Source organism: Anopheles stephensi, chromosome 2 (assembly GCF_013141755.1).
Source record: "Anopheles stephensi strain Indian chromosome 2, UCI_ANSTEP_V1.0, whole genome shotgun sequence".
NCBI classification, from domain to species: Eukaryota; Metazoa; Arthropoda; class Insecta; order Diptera; family Culicidae; genus Anopheles; species Anopheles stephensi.
In genome coordinates, this window is record NC_050202.1 from 79,330,188 (window position 1) to 79,351,838 (window position 21,651).

General features: G+C 47.1%; 1 protein-coding gene across 9 annotated transcripts in view; it reads left to right on the forward strand.

Annotated features, from left to right (window-relative positions):
- LOC118505437 overlaps positions 1-21,651 on the forward strand; it is a 137,162-nt gene that overhangs the window by 46,784 nt on the left and 68,727 nt on the right. For all 9 annotated transcript variants that reach the window (XM_036041228.1, XM_036041222.1, XM_036041224.1 and 6 more), the window contains 2 exons: positions 3,122-3,332; positions 6,209-6,330. In XM_036041228.1, the coding sequence (XP_035897121.1) occupies positions 3,122-3,332; positions 6,209-6,330 (333 nt within the window). The remainder of the gene's footprint in view (positions 1-3,121; positions 3,333-6,208; positions 6,331-21,651) is intronic.

Here is a 21,651-nt window from a genome sequence, read left to right on the forward strand (position 1 = left end):
CTGTTGGTCCTATTTAATTTCTACAGTTGCGTATTGTTTCAAGTGTGCGTGTGTGTGTGAGGTGGAGTATATAAAAGCAAGTTTGTAAGTTACTTGACTTCGATCAATGTCTTGCATCTTCCTGGGAACGTGTCACTTCAATCAATCAGGGCATTTGAAACCGGGCCGGGCAAGCTCATTTGTAGCGAATTATTCTCATTCCAACTCTCGAACGACAAGGAAGTAACAAATTAATGCGTATCGATTGTGCGTACTTCCGAAGCATCGGTATCGAACATCGGTACGGTCGTTCTTTGTGTCTGCGCCCGGCACAAGACCACCTTGAACTTGGGCGAGATGACATTCGAAACGATTTCCACAAGACAAGAAGATCGTTACGTTCATCAACCGACATGATGTATATATGGCCTTTTTGTTTTCATCCTCTTCGTACGTCCATTAACCGCGCTTCATCTGTGTGCCATGGAATGACATCATTTTTCTGGTTTCTGCGAAGCTTTGCTTTATGGAGCTTATCCGCACGACACGCGTCATTCCTGTGTGAGAATTCTAATGGCGGGATGGGCAGGCAGACGGAAGGACACAATCGAAGCAGGTGAAGGTTGCGTGAACCTGACGACATTCGCCCGGACCGATGCTTGCCACAAATGTTGTGCGATTAGACGTGGCGAGGCAACAATATAATGACGATGACGGCAATGACGGCGACCAGGGAGGACATTCTTCTCGTTCTTCCTCGCGCGTCTTCCTGGCCGTGAGCGAACGAATGGACGTTAATGCTTCTGTTCGAGGTGGATGCGGATATTGCGAACGATACTGCACACACAAGGGTTTATTTATGTATGGATGGGCATTAGTTATTGGCTGCGCTTGAAGCGATGCCGGGTAGCGCTATATTTAGTTCAGATTACGGATGGTAACATTCTATATGACCTGTCCCTGACACCTGTACCGCAGAATGCTGTCCATCACACTCAATGTATTCTTATGTGGCTACTAGTTTTTTTTCCCGCCCATTAGCTCTCTGGCTGCATTTGGACAGCATCGTTCGCTTCCGAGGTTGTATCGAACGCAAATAGCGGAGTCATGAGGTGCTCCATCCCGACGGGCTTAATGTGCAATATGCTCTGCTCAACCAGGGCCATATTCGTCGTTTTCCTAAAAAGTGTCTAAACGACATTGGTTCGCGGGAAGAGTTGCTCGCAGACAAGTTTTCGCGGGATTATTAAGTTCACTTTCGCTCGTAACGCCAACACGGGGAAATGATATAGGGTGGCTGCTCTTATTAAGCTTTCCTTCCTTAGATGGATCACGCGAAAGTGGACGCTATGAAAGGCTGCTTCATAGGCTCCAAACAGGCAACGTTTGCTCTTATATAGCATCTGAAACGTTCGTACCGGTTCCGGGGTGCGCTGGTACGGCTAGAGCTGACCGACAGACGTCTCGCACGGCTAGCGCCCTTTCCTATCCTATAAAACTACGCTGATGGAGAATTTATTGCGTGAATCAACGGGTTTGATACATCGCTCGATGTGTGCCCTCGGGAAGTGCGTAAGAGAAGAAGCGCAGGAAAGAATGTACCCTAGGCAAATGGACGGCCAGATTGGAAAGCTGTCAATGCTGCTGTCGTTGCACGCATGTAAGCATCGCCCGAAACACGAACTTCGCGATCGATTATTGCAAGCATCGAATATTAGGGATTGATCAAGAGCATTTATTAGAGCATAAATCAATCGTGTTTTCGTCTGCCAAACATGCCAGTGTCTAATAAACCTGCACTCAGCTCAGTGATTCCTTCCCAGGCGTGGTAGACGTAATGAAGTGAACAAATCAGTCAATCAATTAATTGTCCTGCCTGGCAATTCGTATTCCCTATATTCCTATATCGAATATGTAGGATTTCGTTTACACTGCCACAGCTACACCGTGTCGACGATACCGTCCCGCATCGTGCCGAGCAGGGCGAATTCTAAATTGGCAAGACGCCGAATTGAGTCGGGGCACCGCAGCGGAAAAGCGTACTGTTACGAAATTGAATTTACATCGTGCATTCCCGGGGTGTTGCCGGTGGCACACACGAGCATAATGGGATGATGTATTCAGCATATTTGGAATCTTTAGAATCTGTTTGCTCACGGTTCGGGAGTCACCCCGATGCGTACGGGTGACGCTTTGTAGGGGAAGAAATGGGCTGGGCAAGGATTTGCACGATGCTTATTCAATCGTATCATCGAATGAGTTTGTTTGCAGTCCGGTACGGTAAACTTAATCAGTAGAAACAGTTGCTGTTGATCGTACGCATGGAATGCTATTAATTAGGTTGATTGTGTCCCGAAGGCTGGGTTTCCGACTCGTTGGATTTGCTGGATTGTAGCCAATTCTATAAGGTGAGATCGCTTCTGTGCTAGTTCTTTAGCAAACAATACCGACAAAGATCCCCGGTTAGGTGCACAAAAAGCAGGTAATAATATTCGATTTTCATGTGAGTTTAGTATGCATTTTTATGAGTGAGTGCGCGCAGTGATTTAATGTCCACCATTGTTCATGCCCGCGTTCAATTATTGAACGCGACACCGACACTCGTACCCGTAACACCACGCATGAATTATGCTGCTTATCGAATTTTCATCTACAAGCCCACCACAGCCCTTGTCCCGGGGCCGGACAAGCGGATGTAACGTTTGTCTGCGACTGCGTGCAGCTTATCGCGATGCATATCCTGTAATTGTGTCTGGTGGATTAAAATTTATGCTTACCTCGTGGGAGGTAGCAGGGTGTATGCCCTTCTTCGGGTGGGGTTCGATTTGGCTGCATTTCGGAAACATTACAAACCAATGGAGAGAGAAAGAGAGTTCATTATGATGCATGGAAGTGAGAGCAGAATGGAGGAAGAATTTCTTCAGGCAAACCGCCCCATCGATTGTTGTTGCTTGATTTTGTATTTCGGTCGTGTTGCTTCGCTTGCACGTAAACGTTCGCTAACGTCCATGCGAAGCGTAATTATCTTCCGGCCATGCAGTGCCCCCAGTGGGCTACCGGAATGGTACACTTTCCGTCGCTGCTACCGTGTTCATATTTTCATGTGTGTAATGTTTTGTTATTCTTTTTTCCCCTTTTGTAGGTCCAGCCTTGGCATCCGGAGGAGCCGATTCGGCGATCAACCCGTTCATTCGGTACTGGGAACCGGCCCGGTTCGATCGTGGTTTGCTGGACCTGGCACATCAGCACCACGAGCAGCATCGGAGGCGTCGCCGAAGCATCAACTACGAGCATGGTTCCGCCGCATACGGACCAGCCAACGTGGTGCGATTGAACTTCCGCGCTCATGATCGGTAAGTTTGCGAAACGGTTTGGAGTATAGTTTATAAATTATATAGTTAAGTTAAAAATAAAGGATTGAAATTGGTAGACTAAAGCAAAGAGGAAGTATTACCAGAGCATAGGAAAGATTGAATAGATTCGCGTGAAACGAACCCTCAGTCTGCAGTGAAACTTTTCATGTACTGCGTGTTGCATACCTTTTGGCGCTTAGCGTTTGAAAGCTTTCTCGCATAGGATGAAACATAGGGCGATGATTTCGGAAAATGGAAACAATCTTCCCCTTCTTTGGCATAAAAACGACTGGGGGTCTTAGGCTGCCTTTTAAGAAAATTTTTACTAAAATTTCCTGTAGTTAATCTTAACCAGTCGCTTCGTGCTACCAACTGGTGCTGTTACCACCAACGGTCCTTTTTCACGAAACACCAAACATTTAATCTTGGGCGTGTTCTCACCGATACGTGGTGTTTGGCAAATGAAATTTGTTCACTAATTGAAAGGGTAAAACAAATGCTCCTATATTTTCTCGTCTTATGTACACACGAATCGAAACCATGCCCCATCACAAGCAACGCATACGAACTGTATACGATCAAAATGCAGCATTACGAATGTGTCGCCGATTGAGACCGAGGCACCGACCAGCGGTGGTAAACCATGACCAGGTTTCCCAATCGAAACAAATTGTACCATTAGTTTCGTTCATTTGTATTAAAACAATTTCACATTCACTCACTGTCTCTCTCTCTCGCTCTTGGTCGTGCTGTAAAAGACCGAACAGCTAGACCGCCGGCAGCTTCGCCCAATCAGTTGCAACATTACTCACCCGTGCTCCATGTCGTTCGATGGCTCATTGTGCCTACGTTTCCAGCGCACAAACACTACACTGAAAATCGAATCCACGAAACCACGTCCACCAGCGGCATGACCATGACGAAAAGTTTCCGGTCTACGAGGATGTAGCCACCGTCGTCGTCCGGAGTCATGTTGTACGGAATTTGGCCAAAAACATAGTTGCATCCGAATGAGAAGAGATCGACAGCACCAGTGGACTTAAAATTCGCAATGCAATGGAGGGATATGTTTTGACCAATGTGTGCACTGGTGTGTGTGTGTGGAGAAGCGTAGCAGATGCTGCACTCTATACGATTTACCGACCCCTGTTCTGTTCATCCAGAGAGGGCTACCCGGGGTGCAACACATTCCGCCAAAACTCAATGGCGGTACGGGAGAAGGCTGTCCGGAACATGAACCTCATTTTCATTAAAGCCGGTGGCAGCAATCGTTCTGGATCTACAGCGAGGCGTAGGGTTGCGGCACATCGGTAGGCCAAGAGATTGTGTACATGTGTTTTGTGTCACACACAAAGTTCTGGTCGAGGCACATTGTTGTTGGCGTACTGATTAGCTCCCGTTAGCGTTAGGGTGGAAGCTAGCTAGACGGTCCGATAGTTGGCGAGTAAACTGCACTCGGTGCAGCATGGCAGACGGCCACACGTAGTGAGCTAACGAAATAATGTTGTAGAAATTCAGTATCAGTAGTGAAGAGCAACGGGCCAACGGGCGTGCTGTGCAATGACACGACTTGCATCGAAACAGTGTCTTGTTCTTGTCGCAGGGATAAATAGTTTTTTCTTTCTATTAAAATTGAATGCTTCTCAACTTCGATCGATGTCATCGTGCATTGAACTTTACAACCCATACCCACACATGAATGGTCAAAACACTGACCCATCCGCCCTTGTTTCGGCCAACCGCCGAAGAAACCGATACAACACCGGCGATCGTATTTTGTGTGATTAATTTTGCACGACACCAATAATGTCTTCGTTACGCTGCAGGACCAATTTTCGCCCGCAGTGCGAAGTGTTTGAGGGCGAAGGTGAAAAGTTTTCACATTCTTTTTGGTTTGCGTAGGCTTGCTCGTGCGCCCGGTTGTAGCGGAAATGTTCGCCACATACCGGGTGGCAGCAGCTGGCCACCGATAAGCCCATTCCATCCTATTTTACAGCGTGCCGGAAAGTTTGATTTTCGGACTTGGAAGCAAAGTTTCCCGGCGACATAAGTTGGACGGGCTGAGGGCAAGCGGGTCGAATGGGGGGGAGCGTGCGGCGTTAAGCGGACCGCAACACACACGTACCCGTAGACACGGAGACAGTCTGGCACGCGGTGCTCGTATCTGAAAATTTGCCGCAAAAGAGGCGAGCTCGTCCGGCTGTTTCCGACACGCTGGGTTTACCGCCACGCTAGTTGATGTACATGTACAAGGACGACACTGGGGCACTATTTTGGGAGCGAAGCGGGAGATCGGAACCCGACCTCGGCAGGATAGTGTCTAACTCATAACGAGTGAGGGGGGGGGGGGGGGGGGGAGCGAGTGAACAGGGGTTGTAAAACTTTTCCCACGAAACTGTTATAATGTGCACTTACCCCGCTGGAACATGGGCAAAACTTTAGTGTTTATTTTATACATTTTTCGCCTAGATTTTAGCCTTCCCGGTGGTTGGCGAGAAGCTGAGAGTTAAGCGGGCATCAGGTTAGGGCTAGGGAAGCATATTTTTCTTCCATAAAATGAAGAACCTCACTCAACAAAAAAAAAAGGAAGCAAGCAAAGTCACGGCAAACACACTTACGCGATGTAAAGTCCCGCGATACGGCGTAATAAGTTAAAACAAAACTCCTGCGCCATTTCCTACCAACAAAACGGTTGCGTCGGTTCTTGTGGAGTTGGGATGATGTGAAAAGTTTGCACGTCACCGCAGCCGCAACACAAGGCTTGCAGATATTCGAAGGCTGCAGATTAGTATCACACTTTGTCGTGTTTTTTTTTTTTGTTGTTGTCCGGAACTAAATGTATGTTCGTTTTTTTGCTTTTTTCCTACCATTTTCAGCGAGTTCCGGCTGGTGCTGCGGGAAGACCCGCGTTCGGTATTTTCCCGGGATGTCCAGATCGAGAACACCGAGGGCCCGATGGACTACGATCTATCGCGCATCTACACCGGCACGGTGGAAGGTAAGGTTCGGGTTGGGCTGTCTAAATTTCGCTTGAACTTGCGGCTCAGCGCGTTCGTTTCGTGAAAGTGGTTTTGGAGAACTTTTCTTTTGGCGGTTTTTAATCCGTCGAGAGTAAATGAACGAGTACTGCGAGAAACCCCGTAATGAGTTCTTCATGTGGGAAGTTGAGTAAGTGTTTAGAAGAAATTTGCACACACTCTTTTTTACGCGTGGCAGTTCGTTTTTGGAAGAACATTCCAGCGAACCCATCGTTTGGCAGGATACATGAGTGGAAGATCGTAACGCGAAAGGAAAAACGGATGAACATCGAGTCACTTTGGGGTCATCGAGCATCAGCTGTCACGTCAGCACTTCAGTACATTATATAGTGGCAATTTTTGCAATTTATGTACTTAGACTCCCTTTTCAAATGCTCTAAGACATAAGCTATACGTCAGGTAGAAAACATAAGCGAGCTATGCGAAGTAATATTTGCTGTTGTTTCCAATAAAACTCCTAAATACTAACTCTCAGTTTCCGAAAAGAACACATGTAAGTCGGAGTAAGAAATGACAGAAAATTGATAGCAAAACATAAGTGCATTCCCATCCCAGTGGGTTGCTAATTTCGCGTATGCACATGCCAACCATAGTTTACCAGCCGCACATGCAACATTTTCCCTCCAACCAGGGGTAGGAATTTACTTGGTCCAACGGCTGGCTACATGCATAATGTATCCTACCATCCGGAGGCCGGTGTACCGATTGGCAGCAGAGACAGCCAGCAGCAAAAAGCGCAAACAAGCGTTTAATTTGGCACCGTCTCTCATCGGCGCCCTGCTCCCGTTCCACTGTGCTGGAAGGATGAGTATCACAAAACATTCTGCTACAAACCGTTCGCATTGAAGTGGGCGAAGGAAAACGCGGTCAACATTGAGACCATATTCTCGGTGGACGGCACAAAAAACCAAAATGCTCCGTGTGTTTGTGTTTGCTAGCCGCCGCTGCTTGCTGGACGCAAGCAGGTCGGTTGGCGTCTCGGGCGTTCGGCAGGCAGCAATCCGCAGCAACCCGGAGCGGAAAAATTCAGTAATTTTATTCATAATGAAAAATAAATGGCTTTTCAACAAGTTTAATTCCCACTCCACCATAGTGTTGGGGAATATGTGTGTGTGTGTGTGTGGGAGTTTTTTTTCGTTATCAGTGTGTCTAACAAACGCCGGATGCTTTCGTATTCCGCGAGACCGGTTGAAGTGCTTTAATGGAGTCTGTGCCTGCCTGCCTGCCAAACGATGTAAAAACCCTGCCCTGGGAAGGGATTTTTTGTTTGGTTGTGGTTCAGTTTTGGTGCCTTCACTGGTCAAATTCTTGTAATGCTATTTTACTCACACACTGTCGTTTGGTGGCGGCCGAGGGTAGCGCAAGGCTTTGTATGTACTGCTTTTTGTTGGTACGTACCCGGAAGGTTGTTCAGTTTTGTGTTCACATGGTTGGCAGTTTTACAGCGATTCGGGAGCTACCACTCCGAGCTCTCCGGCTCGCCCTCTGCTTGCTCTGCCCGGCATAATAATTTTTGGCTCTTTTTCTCCAACTTTTTCTCCGGTTCGGTTGGCTGGATGGCGAGTAGACCGAGCGTTTGCCCCATCCCAGCACGCTCGGTTTACGGATGCGACAAGAAATCTTTCCGGTGGTTTTGTTCTGCCTGTCACGCTGCCCGGTTGAACGCTCGAACGCTGGAAAAACTAATTTCATTCTTCAGTTTGAAAGTAATTTGTCTGCTCGTCTCCGCACCGTCTCAGCGCTGACCTCTCGTCAGCCAGGAGCATCCACGCGACGGGGATTTGTGTGGCGACTGCCAAGCAACCCGCTGGCGACGATGATCCGGCTTGGCAGGCGGTCCACAGCAGTGCATTATTAGTGCAATTGTCCCCGTTTGCAAAAGTCGGCACACTGCGGCGAACGATACAGTTGTGCGCTCCCCCTACCGCGCCACCCAGAAGTGCACGGTGCACTCTGGCAGTCCTTAAGCGCAACACTATTGTTTGCGGCTCGCCCGTGATCTGACAAGCAGTGTGAGGAAGTTTGTCGCTGTTTGAATGAGCAATGATGAACGAATTGTTTCCCGAGCACAGCTTCCCCTTCGTGTGACATGCTCATCAACGACGGACTATTGCTTGACAATATGAGGTGAGGTCGCAGGGCGAGGGCGTTGGAAAGCGAGCGGGGGAGGAAAGGAGTAGAAAATTTAACACTTTTCCTGTCACTCTAAACGGAAGGCCGGACGGTCTTTGATATCCAGAGGATTGGGTGGTGGTCCTGTTGAGCTTTTGCGTTATGTGCAAAACTGGCGGGTTTTATTTAGCGAGTGCTGGACGTACGGGCTGCAAGTGTAATTGAAAATGTCACGTTTTATTTTATAATTGTCAATCAACTTTAGAGTTTTGCACTGATTAAATAATTTTGGTTTGTCGAAAAATCAAGAAAGTCTTGAGATTGAATTGGCAACTGGATAGTTAGAGAATGTTTTCTCTCATAACTTGTTATTGCAAGTAAAATCACTTATAATTCTAAATAAAAGGATTTTGGGAAGTTTAGGTGCTTAAGCTTAAGAGAATTTCTTTTGCATGTCCTGCATGACTGGGCGGTACGGTGACCGAGGCGTTAACGGCGCCGGTCATGATACGGAAGGTTCGGGGTTCAATTCCTATTGAGATCGCCCCGCCTAACGTAGAGCTGATTAGTTTACTCCCGGTAAAAGCAAGTCACAGAAAGCCAGAAATGGCAGGTCGAGACCTCTCGAGGTTGTAGTGCGAAGGAAGGAAGAAGAAGTCCTGCATGAAGTAACATATTAGCATGTCAGACGCTAGAATCATATAGCAACCTCGGCCTCCAGCAAAAATCCTCGATACTGCTGACGGTCTAGCTTTTTCGACTGTCGATCCAACATCCCGGACATTCATGCCGACAACCAAAACAACCTGTACAGACTGAGCAGACCGGTGTCTTTCTCATGACGTGCCAAGCCTACCGGAATTTGGCGAGTCTAATTTCCTCTCGAACTCGACTAGGAGGAATTCATGTCTCAAAGGCGTGTGTCAGCATAAGGGTTATACAAGTTCTATCTAGTGTAGTATATTGAGTGCTTTATAATGCAATCCTCTCATTTCAATTGTACAATTTTAAGTATTCGATTTTTGTACCGCGGTAGAGATCTATCTAACATCAATTTCCTAAATGTATCATTATGTCCGGGCATCAGCTCAATTGAAACGCACAGGGAAATGGAATGGTTGATTGATAGCCGATACTTTACCCATCGGGCGAAGTAAATGTGGCACTGACGAAAAAAACCACACGAAACAGACCTCACCTCAATCAGTCAACCCCTTATCTTAACTACCACCCAATGTGTCTCCCATTTCACATCACACACACACACACACGTCATCTAATCGTGGCAGTTTTGCGGACATGATTTTATCCTTCCCAGGCACGGCGTCGCGGGCACGTCGTTGCAAACACGAATTGTACTCGATATTTCCCGCGTGGCACCACGATTGAACGATAAAAGCCTCCGATGTCATCATTATCGGAAGCGCGAAGGTACACCGTTTCCGTTCGCTCTCGGTCGATCCGTCTGCTTGTGCAGTATTTGCAGATTCTTGGCAAGTGTCACTTGGATGGTAGGTTTTCTTTTTGAACCCGTTTGCCACTTTTCTGCTTGCGTTAGAACGAATGGCGTTCACGTAGCTTCCAATACTTCGCAAGCCATGGCAGTTGATTCAAACAAAAACAAAAATGGCGATCGATGGCTGATTGCAGCTTCCGTGAAGGGACGATCGATAAATATTAATTCGATTTGATTTCATTAGGATGAGCTGCGCACATTCGATGGTGGCGAGAGCAGAGAGTGTTACATCCATAGCTTTGGGCAAAGCTTTTATCCCACCGGTGATAGCGCAGTGTTTTATGTGTGCGCCTTTACGGCAAACGTGAGAGTGTGTGGCGAACTAATAAACAGGCACACACGTGCACGTTGTGGCCCGCGAACGTGAAGCGTTTTAGCCGCAGCCGTACAGTGTCTTACAGGGAAAATCGCTTTTTTCCTTTGTGCGGGTATGATTTCTTTTCCGCAGTGGTTGTAATTGTATTGAACGATTTGGTGGCAGCCGGAAGAAAACACCATTCACAGTATAATGTGTTTCCGTGAGTTAGACACTGTTCAAACGTTTAGAAACATTGGGAACTAATACTGCCTGTTAAACCCTTCCCCTTTTTGGGCATTGATTTATTGTTGCCGATCTTCCCGCACCCGAGATTGTTCGGCCCTTTAGCACGAAAGGATGCATAATAGGGAGCATTCACGTAGACTCAATACCTCGGAGTGAATAATCATACGTTATGCGTGGCACTTGAACCGAAAGCAGGTGCGCCAAACGATTCCTTTAAACACTCCTCAACCCCCATTTGATGCCCGGTGATGGTGTCGAGGAAAAGTGTTTTAACAAGCGCGAGATAAGAAAATAAGAACGAGGTAATAAGTTATGCGTGTTTGGATGTTTGGATGTTTGGGATTGAATATAAAATGTAATGGTAATGCTAATGCTGCATCGTGGGCGCACGTGTGGATGGGTATAGGGACCGGGGTTTTGTTGTTTGCTTTTGTTCCGCAGATTTCACACAACCTGTACGGGAGAATGAAACGTTTTGTTTTGATTGAAATGGGAAGCAATCTCATTTTTTGAACGCTTTATACACTCGTTTATGTGTTTTGAGGGTAGTGAATATGTTAAAGTGCCTTCTGTGTGGATCATAAACTAACGGCCAGGTTTATATCTAACCAATTTTGTTTCCGCCACCCAATCTAGTGCTATAAATCAGCTGAAATCTGTTTGTACTACATCCGGACTGCCGCGTGGTTCGGGACGTGCGATGGTATACCGTATGAAATGTTCATGCTCTGCTGTTGTTCCATGTGTTTTTTTTTACCATTTCTTCAGCCCGACTTACGACAAAGTCTTAGTGCAACCATCGCAATCCTTTGCATCCACCTGTTCGCGGGGTGGACGCCTGTTGTGCACTTTTCAAAACCAACATCCTACCACCGTCCATCAGACTAAACAAAACAGGGGACGGAAGCGAAGTTTATCTTTTAAAGAGGATTCAACGGGAGTGCATGCTGAAGTGAATGGTTGATGCATTTGTTGCCGGTTACAGTTGGAACAATATTCTTTTTTTAGTTGTTTTACGTTACGGCTATAAACACTGAAGGTTGTTAAATGTTACTGTAAATTTAATATAAAATCATTTTTAAATGTTTTTAATTTAAATGAAGCAGAACAATTCCTGAAATACCTAAAATATTTTTATTTAATTAAAATATTTAATTTTTAAGCAAAGTATAGCTTGTCTTGCCACTGATTTAAATCAGAATGGTCTGTTTTAAATTTGCACCACAAATCAGTATTGAGCATCAAAACAATAGCACACACTTAACAGCGATAAGAACTCGTCCCTGGCCAATGTTCAACTGCATAAAGCTGAACTCTCGTTCAATTAATCTGAAGTATGACTTTACCCACCCCATCGGGCAGCTCCGACACTTGCTGCCCCATTTTTCCCCACAACCAAATGCAATCGATTATGTACGACCATCAGAGGGCTCCCTCCGAGCCAAGGAGGGGTTGCGAAAACAAATGACTAACCGCCCGACCCCACCCCCCGATACCATCCTCCAGAGGTGATAATGAACGTTCTGACGAGTATGAGGACTTTTCTGCTAGAATGGCCACCAATCCAATTATGAGCCGTTTGTTGAACTCTGCTTTCCCACCTTCCCGATCACACCTTCACACCACCAATCTCGTGTTTCCCAATCGACCTTTCAATCGCTTCGATCCGTGCTGAGTCGGCGTATTTGGATAGTGATTTTTGGTGAATCAAGGCAAAACACCTTCGAGTTTTCTTATCCTTGTTTGTTCAGGGATTTAGCGCCGTAGCGTGCGGAAAGCCAGCCGAACGGTTCCAGCGTATGAGGTGATAATGTGCACGTATTGTTACATGAAGCGAAAAGAGATTCGGGGAGAGATTCGATGAAGGTGCGATGAGGGTGCAGAAAATATTACGGGCGCGTGGGGAGTGTACAGGGCGAAGGGCCATTGATTATTGGACATCCCGGGTTTGCTATCATTTGCCCATGCTCGCTCCGTTCGAACTGGTGGTGGAATAAATTTCCGAATTGCTACCTTTTTTTTTTGCTGTGCCTTGAGCCTGGCAAACTAAAGCAGCGCTGGGTATTGGTCTACAATGCAACGCAACAATAAGCCAATTATGTTGCCTTGCCGTGGGGAAAATTATTGCTCGCTTCCCTCTACAAACTGTTCCGGATCTGGTGGTGGATTATTTGCCGAAAATATCGGTATCGGGCATGGGCAGGTTCGGGCATGCCTTCAGGAACGGTAGCAGCACCTGTAGAGCACACGCTCGCTGTAATATGTGCCATGTGCCAGTCCCGGCGTACAGTAACACACACACACATGCGCGCCCACATCGATGGGACAATAATTTATTGATCTAATTAGCATAATTGGAAATGCTGATAATAATCACAGTTATTCGAAAACCGCAATTCGGTACTGTCATCTAATGAGCTGGGCACCCTTTTTCTATGGGGCCGTTATTCATCGACGCTTTACAGTAATCCGTGGCTCGTACGGCACAAAAGGGCACCCCCCCCCCTCGTTGTGGCACGCAAGGATTACGCACCGACGCGTCCGTTTATCGAATGGGGGATGGAGGGTGGTGGTACGGGATAGCGGGTAAGGTATATAAATATATGGACCCTAATTGAATAGCACTCGAGGTTAATCCGTGATGCGTGCCGTACCGTGATTGAACCCGAATGTGTGTACACTTTGCAGTCAAATTTGATGCCTTCGGTTGACGCTGCTCAGGTGGGGGTTTTAACATGTTTGTGTAGTGATTTTCGATGGCGGGTTCGTTTGCTGTTTGAATACGAGTTCTAATACTGAAAAAAAGACCCAAATAAGTTAGTGAAAGTCAAAGAACTGGTGGGTGAATTTAAAAGTATATCCATAGAACACTTGACACAAAAACGAATCAAGAATGCCTTGCAGAGAACTTGAATTGATGGTGGCTGGAATTTTGAACCACATTTCCGAAAAAAGGCCTCCGTTCGGGGTTAGCCGGTTGAATAATTGTAAATTTAGCATTTTTACCAGCTAAAGCCCAACTGGGTGCGTGACGGTATGTCATTGTGTTTTTCGTGGTGAAGCTTTCGCAAACTCTTTCGAACCGTGTCTTCACTTTTTGGAACCGAAAGAAACACGCGGCAGACGATACGGTACGGCCCACTCAAGCCCACCGACACCCGCCGCCTAATTAAAACACATAAATTATCCCAACGAAATGAAACCGGACGCACACCGCTCGGCGTCGACGAGGACGAGCTCTGACTTTTCTGTGCGGCTGTGTGTATATACATTTTTTGTTGTTGTTTATTGTTTGCGTGTCTGTGTGTGTATGTGTGTGTGTTTTATTTCCACCAAAGTACGAAATATACGGTCCTTCGTACCAAGCCTTTTGCTGACGAATAGCGGCATAATTCTTTACGGGGGGATGTTTTTCGTCCTCGTCCTACGCCGTGACACCGGCTCTTGCCACGTTCACAAAACTCACCGGAATGTGCTGTTGCTTACCGACGTGCCATCTCGAGGATATCCTTTGCCAGTGCGCCGCCGTCGTACCACCCAAGGGACGGAAAAATGAGTCCCGCTTCTAGTGGGTGTTGGGGGGTGTGTGTTTTTCTCGCCACTCTCTTTTGTGTTGGTTTGGTGTCGTTTTTGTTTACATTTACACCGTAACACGTGGCACACAGGCACATACACATTCGTACATAAAGTTGACTGGAAAGTAACACACACACACGCGCGCTCAAGATCGGTGCGAAGGAAGGATGGGCAGAATTTTGATGCGCTTCCGGGTGAGTTTATGACCTTCGTGGTCGGTGTGTTGTAAGAATCGTGAAATAATGCGAGGCTGTTGAAGTTGAAGGTATTGCATCTCCCTTTGTGCTGCGTTACATTTTGTGGGTAGCCGTGATAAATATTGGTGTTTGGTTGGGGTGTGAAGAAGTTTGACTGTTTCTTGACGATGTGATGATGGTTTGAATCATGGTAAATAAAGATTCTTTTTATATGGTTTGAATGAGGGATATATTTATTGGAAATAGATTTATTGATCGTAGTAAAATATGCAGGTGGGAAAAACCAACAAGTTTCGCGATACAATAAATGTTTCTATGAAATTCGTAGGAAATCATTTGATATTTACTACGGGAAACTGTACGGTGTTGAGCATTTTGAGAATATATAAAAGAGTGCAAGAGTGCGGCCCAAAGATTCTTGGCCCTAACAAAATACCAATACACTTGAAATGCAGAAGTTTGACGCTTCAAAACTGCTATACATTGTAGGGGAACATTCGTTGCACCAATTTTAAACCGACCCCGAAGAACGCAACCATCAACTGCAACCGTGCAAACTCTTTTGTCCGTTCCGCTCGGCGAAGATGATTAAATTACATTAAAAAATCTTGTAAAGTAATACGTTCCCTCTCCCTCTGCTGTTGCCGCTCGTAAAAAGATAGTGGATTAGTTACGATTAGTTTGGGGTAACTTTTTTATTAAATTTTCTCCCGGCCCGCAGGACCAAAGCAGCGGTAGCAAAGCACGTACAGTTTATGAGTTTGATGTCTCGTTACCTGTCCTGCTCCGGCCAAACGATCCTGCCGACCAGCGCACCAGCAGTATTTGAAAGTAAACAAATGTTCGCCCTGGAAAACGGTTTATGATAAGTTCAAAGTTGCTAATTTGCTTAGGAGCATAAGTTAGGCGTCGCATTCATCTGATGTTGAGGCGTCGCATCTTTTCCATCCAGCTCGCTCTCGCTCTCAATCTCTCTCCCCTTCTATCTGTCTGCATCTCATTCACCCCGTGAACTTTGGTAGACCGGGCAACTACAAACTCTCGGCCCGCTCGGTTCATTGCAAAAGATTATGTTTGCCAACGACTGTCCGAAAGATTGAAGTACTGGTACTAGAAGAGCTTCAAAACGAAGCAAAACCCCGTGAAAGACAAAGAATAAGAGAGCACTGTTTAAAACCAATGCAAAACGGAATGCTGGCAGGCTTTTGCTCCTGCTCGCCGGAAACGACCCCACCGGCCGGGTGGTGGCCAAGCCGGGTGGGTGTCGGAAATGTTTCATTCTTTTAATTTAAATTTAGTTATCACTAATTACCATCTTGCCCTTCATCCGGCCAGATTCCGGATTTGCTGCTACCGGTAGCGAACCCTTCCGTCGGTTTGGGTTCGTTTAATTCTTCTTCTTTTTTTGTGCGCGCGAGTTCGCTCCCGTGCTGTGGGGAAGGGAGGGGCACTTCTATCCAAAGTCGCAGCCACAGATAAGTTGTAATTAAGTAGTTTTTTATTCATTCGCCACGAGCCTGATCCCGGTACCGAGTGCTGCAGCAACGGAAAAAAACTACTTTTTGCTGCATTTCAGGCCAAGTTCCGGGCGCTTTTTTTTTGTTGTCTACGGAGAGTTTGAACTTTCCATCATTTGTTGAAAAGCAACAGAGTTTTTTTCCTGTGCGCTCCATTGTGGTTCCTGTTTCGCGCTGAGTTTGGCTGGGGATTCCAACCCAACGGGACACAGGACACGGGGCGCACGAATAGGACGAATCGGTGGTCAGCTTTTCGTAAACGATCGCCAATTAACGCACAGGAAATTTAACGACACGGTGGCTTGCGGTGATATCGATGATGATATTTATTTAGTGTTGTGTTTCATTTGGATTTTGTTTTGGCCCATCGAAAAGGCGGGGCGGAATTTAATTCCCTTTCGGTGAAAAACACACGTACTGAAGTGCGCTCGACTGACCGAAACGAGTTTACCGATGGTGTGTGTGTGAGTGTGTGTGTGTGTTTGTGTGTGTGTGTGTGTGTGTGTGTGTGTGTGAGTGTGTGGTGATGGTGTGACCTGCGGCTAGATAAAACATCACCCGCGCTTTTTCGGCAGATATGCGGGAGGACTCGCCGGGGTTGAGTGCCCATTCGTTCGGTTCGCTCTGTTTGGTCGCTTTAACCACATTCAATCGGCAACGGATGTGATAGTGGTAGAAAACGAAGGGAGAGGATATATGAACGTGAGTATGTGACCTCGGGACGTTCGGTTTCATCACCCGGATATCCTGTGAAGTTTATACGATTCCTCCACCGTTGCTTGCTTGCCAGTCGCTGCATGCATGAGCTCCCGCGAGTGATTCATACTCATGCCTGGAGGATGATTTTTTTTTTCTTGTTTTTCATTCACTTTCCATAATGATTTGCATATATTGCCAGTGGAAGAAGCGATACTGAAACCCGGGCTGACCTTGTCCCAGGGACATGGAATAGCGCCAAATAGATATACTAAGCACAACCGTTCAGTATGCTATAATTTATCAACTCCAATAACTTGTTGGTTTCTTTTCTTCAGCATTACACACTGTCCAGTCCTGAAGGACACTGTACGCAAAGGTCAAAACATTATTCTGGCTGGTGGCGCCACTATTATGACAGTAGTCTCCTGTCAGCTACTGGAAGCTGGCCAAATGCTTTGTCCTTATTTTGGCCAGCTCCCCCCAGGCCTCTGATATCTTCGAAGATATCCCATAAGTAAGCATCGCAAGGAAGGACACCCGGGATCGCTCCCATTCGCCACGTGTCACATCAGCAAAATCTGTGAAATGTGCGACCAAATGGAACGGAAAACTATTTGCCCCATTTGCGTCACCCAACCCGCCCGGGGCCCGGGTTTCCCAAATTTGCTACGCCAGCCTTCCGCACGCCCATCTTCGTTGCCAAAGTGCTAAAAGCTCAACATGACGCTTTTTCAAGTAGAGATTCGTGTTTTCCGAATCCCGGGCGGATGTAAACGCAAAAATCTGTCCCGTACAGTTTTGTTTTGCAGCACCGACCTTGACGTCGGTGCCTCGGGCGATGTATGATATGTACCGGTTGCTGATAAAAGTGGCAGGCAGTGTACGGTGCTGCCGGACCCAAACACCCCGACCGTGGCTGAGCGGAAAGGCATGTAATGTTCGGAGCATTACAAGCCTGCAGGAACTCGTATAATATTTGCCGGACGAGCAAGAGGGTGGCGGGGCGAAAAATTGAAGCGGACATAAAGATAAATAGAACGCGCCCCCGGAATGTGTGTGTGTGTGTGTGGAGCGACGGGACTTCACGGGACGCAGAAAACGGAATATGCATAGGCTCCGGAAATGGAACGAACGGAACCCATCCGGCATCGTAGCGCCATGTGTGGTCGTTCTCGTCGCAAGGTGCATGGGGATGCATGGGATGGGGGTCATCACCATGGTGCCGGGCATTAGCAGCGTAGTGTTATGTGCATAAATTTGAGCACCAAAACGGTGATGTTGAAGCGAAAGAAAGAAAAAGGCAGTCCACGTGGGTCCTGGTGGCGTGTTGGCCAGTTTCGCAAAATTTATCGCCAAGCTTGCCGGCCGTATTCTGCTGGCGGTGAAATATGGTTCTGTCTCGCAATCACGCAAAAAACAACCCCCCCCCCCACGAGGGCCACGTCAACCGTGGTGGTGTGGTGCAGAGGACGGATTCGGTCCGCTTTCGGTCGCCTAAATACTCGAACACTCGATTATGCGGTCATGCTGGCCGGCGGCGGGTCAGTACGCCTGGTCAGTTAACGGGCCGCCGCGAGCTTTGACATGCCGCCCGGAACCGGACCGTAGTCGCAACCTGGGGCCGCCTTTAGGGGCGGAAGATTACTATCGCTCGCCGCGCCATACTCGTGGCACCGTGGCACCCCATAAATAGCATATCCGGTTTTTCACTTTCCCGCTTTCCCTGCCGGAGCTCATAAATAATGCATCAAGTGGTTTTTATTCCCTCGGCCGGCGGTGACCGTCTCATAATCCTTTCGCTTCCAACCGCTCCGTAACGCCCGTGCCCTTTGTTACCGGCCGAGACGATAATTCTTCCCACCTTTGACCTCACTATCCGGAACACTGCACCTCCGGCCACGGTGGTAATTTGTACTCTTAGCATAGAAATATGGCGAGCAATTATGGTTTTGGTTCGATTTTTGTTGTTTTTTTCCGTCCCAAAAACAACTCTAAACGATCCATCGCACCACAGGTGGTTTTGGGGTGGTGCTATAAAGGCCAATGCTATAAAAAAAACGAAACAAAACAAAAAAAGCCTCGGGTCCATGTTTTATTGTCTCCAACTCGGACACGGGCCCGCTTTTACTGGGTGATAGTAGCGTAGCGGCGGCGGCGCGTACCATCATCGGTGGCTATTTGCAGAACGGAAATCATAAAGCATGTCCTAATAAAAGAGCCTTGTTTTGACTCGCACAAGCCATGCTCCGGTCTGCGGCGTGAGAAGCATATGAAACTAGAGTAGCAGCGTATCACGCCCTCCGACCATCCGGAGCACCATGGAGCGGGAGAAAAATTGCTTCCAGCAAATGGTCCAGTCGATTGATGAAAGTGTGTAGCGGTTTGTTTAATTTGATCACTTAATAATCATTTCCAAAGTTGTGTCCGAGGCAGAAGCGAAACTTAACCTCCATACGGTGGTCAGCGCGAGTATCGTTCTCGGTGCTCTGCTTCTTCAAGTTATTTTTAGTTCGCCATTCTTAAACGAAACAGGAGTTGGAAGGACGTTGCCCGTTTCTTGGAAATTCTTTGCACGGTTTGTGTACCGGCGGTCGAAGCGAATAATGGTCCATGATAATTGATCTACATCTTTGCCTACATCGGCGGCTAGCAGTTGGTAAAAGTGGTCATGATCACGTGGTGATTCCGCTGTTCCGTCCAACAACACCAATTCCGCCCTTCTTCCTTCACGCCCTATTACAAGCAATCGTTAATAATTTGTTTTTTTCGCTTTACCGTAGCGAAAAGTTTGTGTGTGCATCGATTTCATAATTTGTTTTTGTTTTCAAGGGATTTTTTCTTCCTTTTGGGCCTGGCCCACCGCTTCCCAGAATTCCGTTGCTTCATTTTCTCTCTCGTTAGACGAATTTGTTTTTCATCTTGCGGGCGTTTGCACAAGCGACTTCGGAACCATACCACGTTCGGACGTCAAACTGGGCAACAAAGTATAATTGAGGCGATTTGTATCGCACTGCTCGGTTGCCGGGACGTGTGGCAGAGCAAGGGAAACCGGTGCGAAATGAAATGAAGCATCGAAAGTTCGGTTTTTCGGTGCAAAAGTTGAACCGCGAGCGTGAATTGGTTCGTTAATTTTGACAGGATGTTTATGATCCATTTTGGTCCATTTACTGTCCGAAAGAGGCAGGCTACGTGGGTCTGTTGGCGAGGCCCGGGTCTGCGGCACGCACCGGAGTGGTGGATAATTTGTGCTGTTCGCTGGAATTTTTACCACATCGGGGGTGATTTTTATCACACTTACGCGGTGCGGGTATTTTGAAGCGTCTAGTAAATCAATGTGACACGTATGTTTGATGTGATCTGGCGCGAATGGTAGACGAGCATTTTTTTTTTGGCTTGGGTGAATGTGCCGTAATCAACCTTGATGAAGATAATCAATGAAACCGGGGTCGTTATTGGTAGATTGGACAGTTAATGGGCGGCGGGGAAATAATCATTGTACAGCTATTTAAATTAATTGTCCACTCCATTTAACAGTTATGTTTTCTCGATTGTGTGAGACTGAAGTGATGTTTAAAAAATAGGGGAAAAATCGTAAAAAAATAGTGGTGGAATGGGAACTGTTGATAAGGCGTTGGAATTATTATTACAAGAAGAATCAAATTTTTCATTGCTTCAGGAAGATATCATCAATTTGGAAACAATTTTTAAGTGATCAACATTCGGGTTTATTAATGCTTAATTAATGCGTAATTATTCCATAAAGTTTGCCGAATTGAAAAGGGATAATTTAAAACTTTAAATGATATTATCCCGGATTGACACAGTGTTGTTTTTCTCTCTCTAAATTCCCAAATCCCAAACGCAAATCGCGTATCAGTGCCTTAAGCAATGGGAAATCCGAAACCTCCTTCCCAAGAAAAATAAAACACACACACACACTAAGTAAAGTCAACCCCGAATCTTCCAACCGTGCAATGAGCACTGCTAATTGGATCAGTGAATTAAGCTCGAACCCATTCCGCTCGAGCGCACTTGTCGCGAGCACTTCATTTGTCACAGGGCTCGAAATGTTTTTCGCAAACCGAAACCCGCCCGCCGCAGGAAGGGCTTTTGCCGGGCGACCGATTCCGCAAAACCTCTGGACGAGATGGAATTATCCTTCGCCCAGGTTCATCCTGGCGGCCCACTTGAGCGCCGTAACGCTGGGCACGTTTCGCTGATGCGTACCTTTCCGTGCTGGACGACTGTGCCACTGATTATCCCTTCGGACCGACGTCTGTTTTTGGTCGCTTGTCATACGCTTGTAGTCCACTGGCGCCCGTCCACTTTTTTGTCTTAATAACAGACCGAAATTTTTCTGTCCCTTTTGCTTTTTTGTTGGGGCGTCACGGCGGTTATGCACGGTACATACTTTCGGACGGTTTCTGGTACGGTCTCTGGTTGAGCATCAACCACGATGGTAGAACCATTCACCGACCGTACCCTCCCGAAAACCCGCTTTCTACTGGTTCGGTTCGGTTGGGCAAAGTTGGACGCAATCCTTTCTCCGCTCTTTGCGCAGTGCCGGAAGTCGGAGGGATCCGCTCGGGTCGGGTCTCGGACTTGCAAAAGTTTCGTATAAATCTGAATTTTCGCGGAAACTTTCAACGAAGCGTAAAACTGGCAGATTTAAATCGAGCGACCGATGACAATGACGTCGGTAAAAAGTCGGGTGGGGCGGTGACCCGGCCTGCGGTCGCCCAACCACGCTCATCCGTCCGTCCGTCCGTGCGATCGAATCCGAAAGGGGATTAATTTGATGATTTTTTCCACTTGATCGATTTCGGCTGCTGTTGGAAAATGTTGAACACCCGAGATCCGTCGACGACGAGGGCACACGACTTTGTGGGGATTTAGAGGCGATGGGATTTGTGTGTTTGCGTGTGTGTGTGTGTGTCCCGTGCTGTGCAGCTCGGAAGGTAATTGGAAAGGAGGCGCAGCTTAGCAAAGAAAATATTTTCCTTCTCGGCTCGGCCGTGTTTTCTAAACCCATCCCAGGGATGAATTTTGTTAGTGCGTGGCCCAGGGATGAGCGCACCTGCCCGGAATCGTTGATGAACGGATTCCTGATTGACACAGAT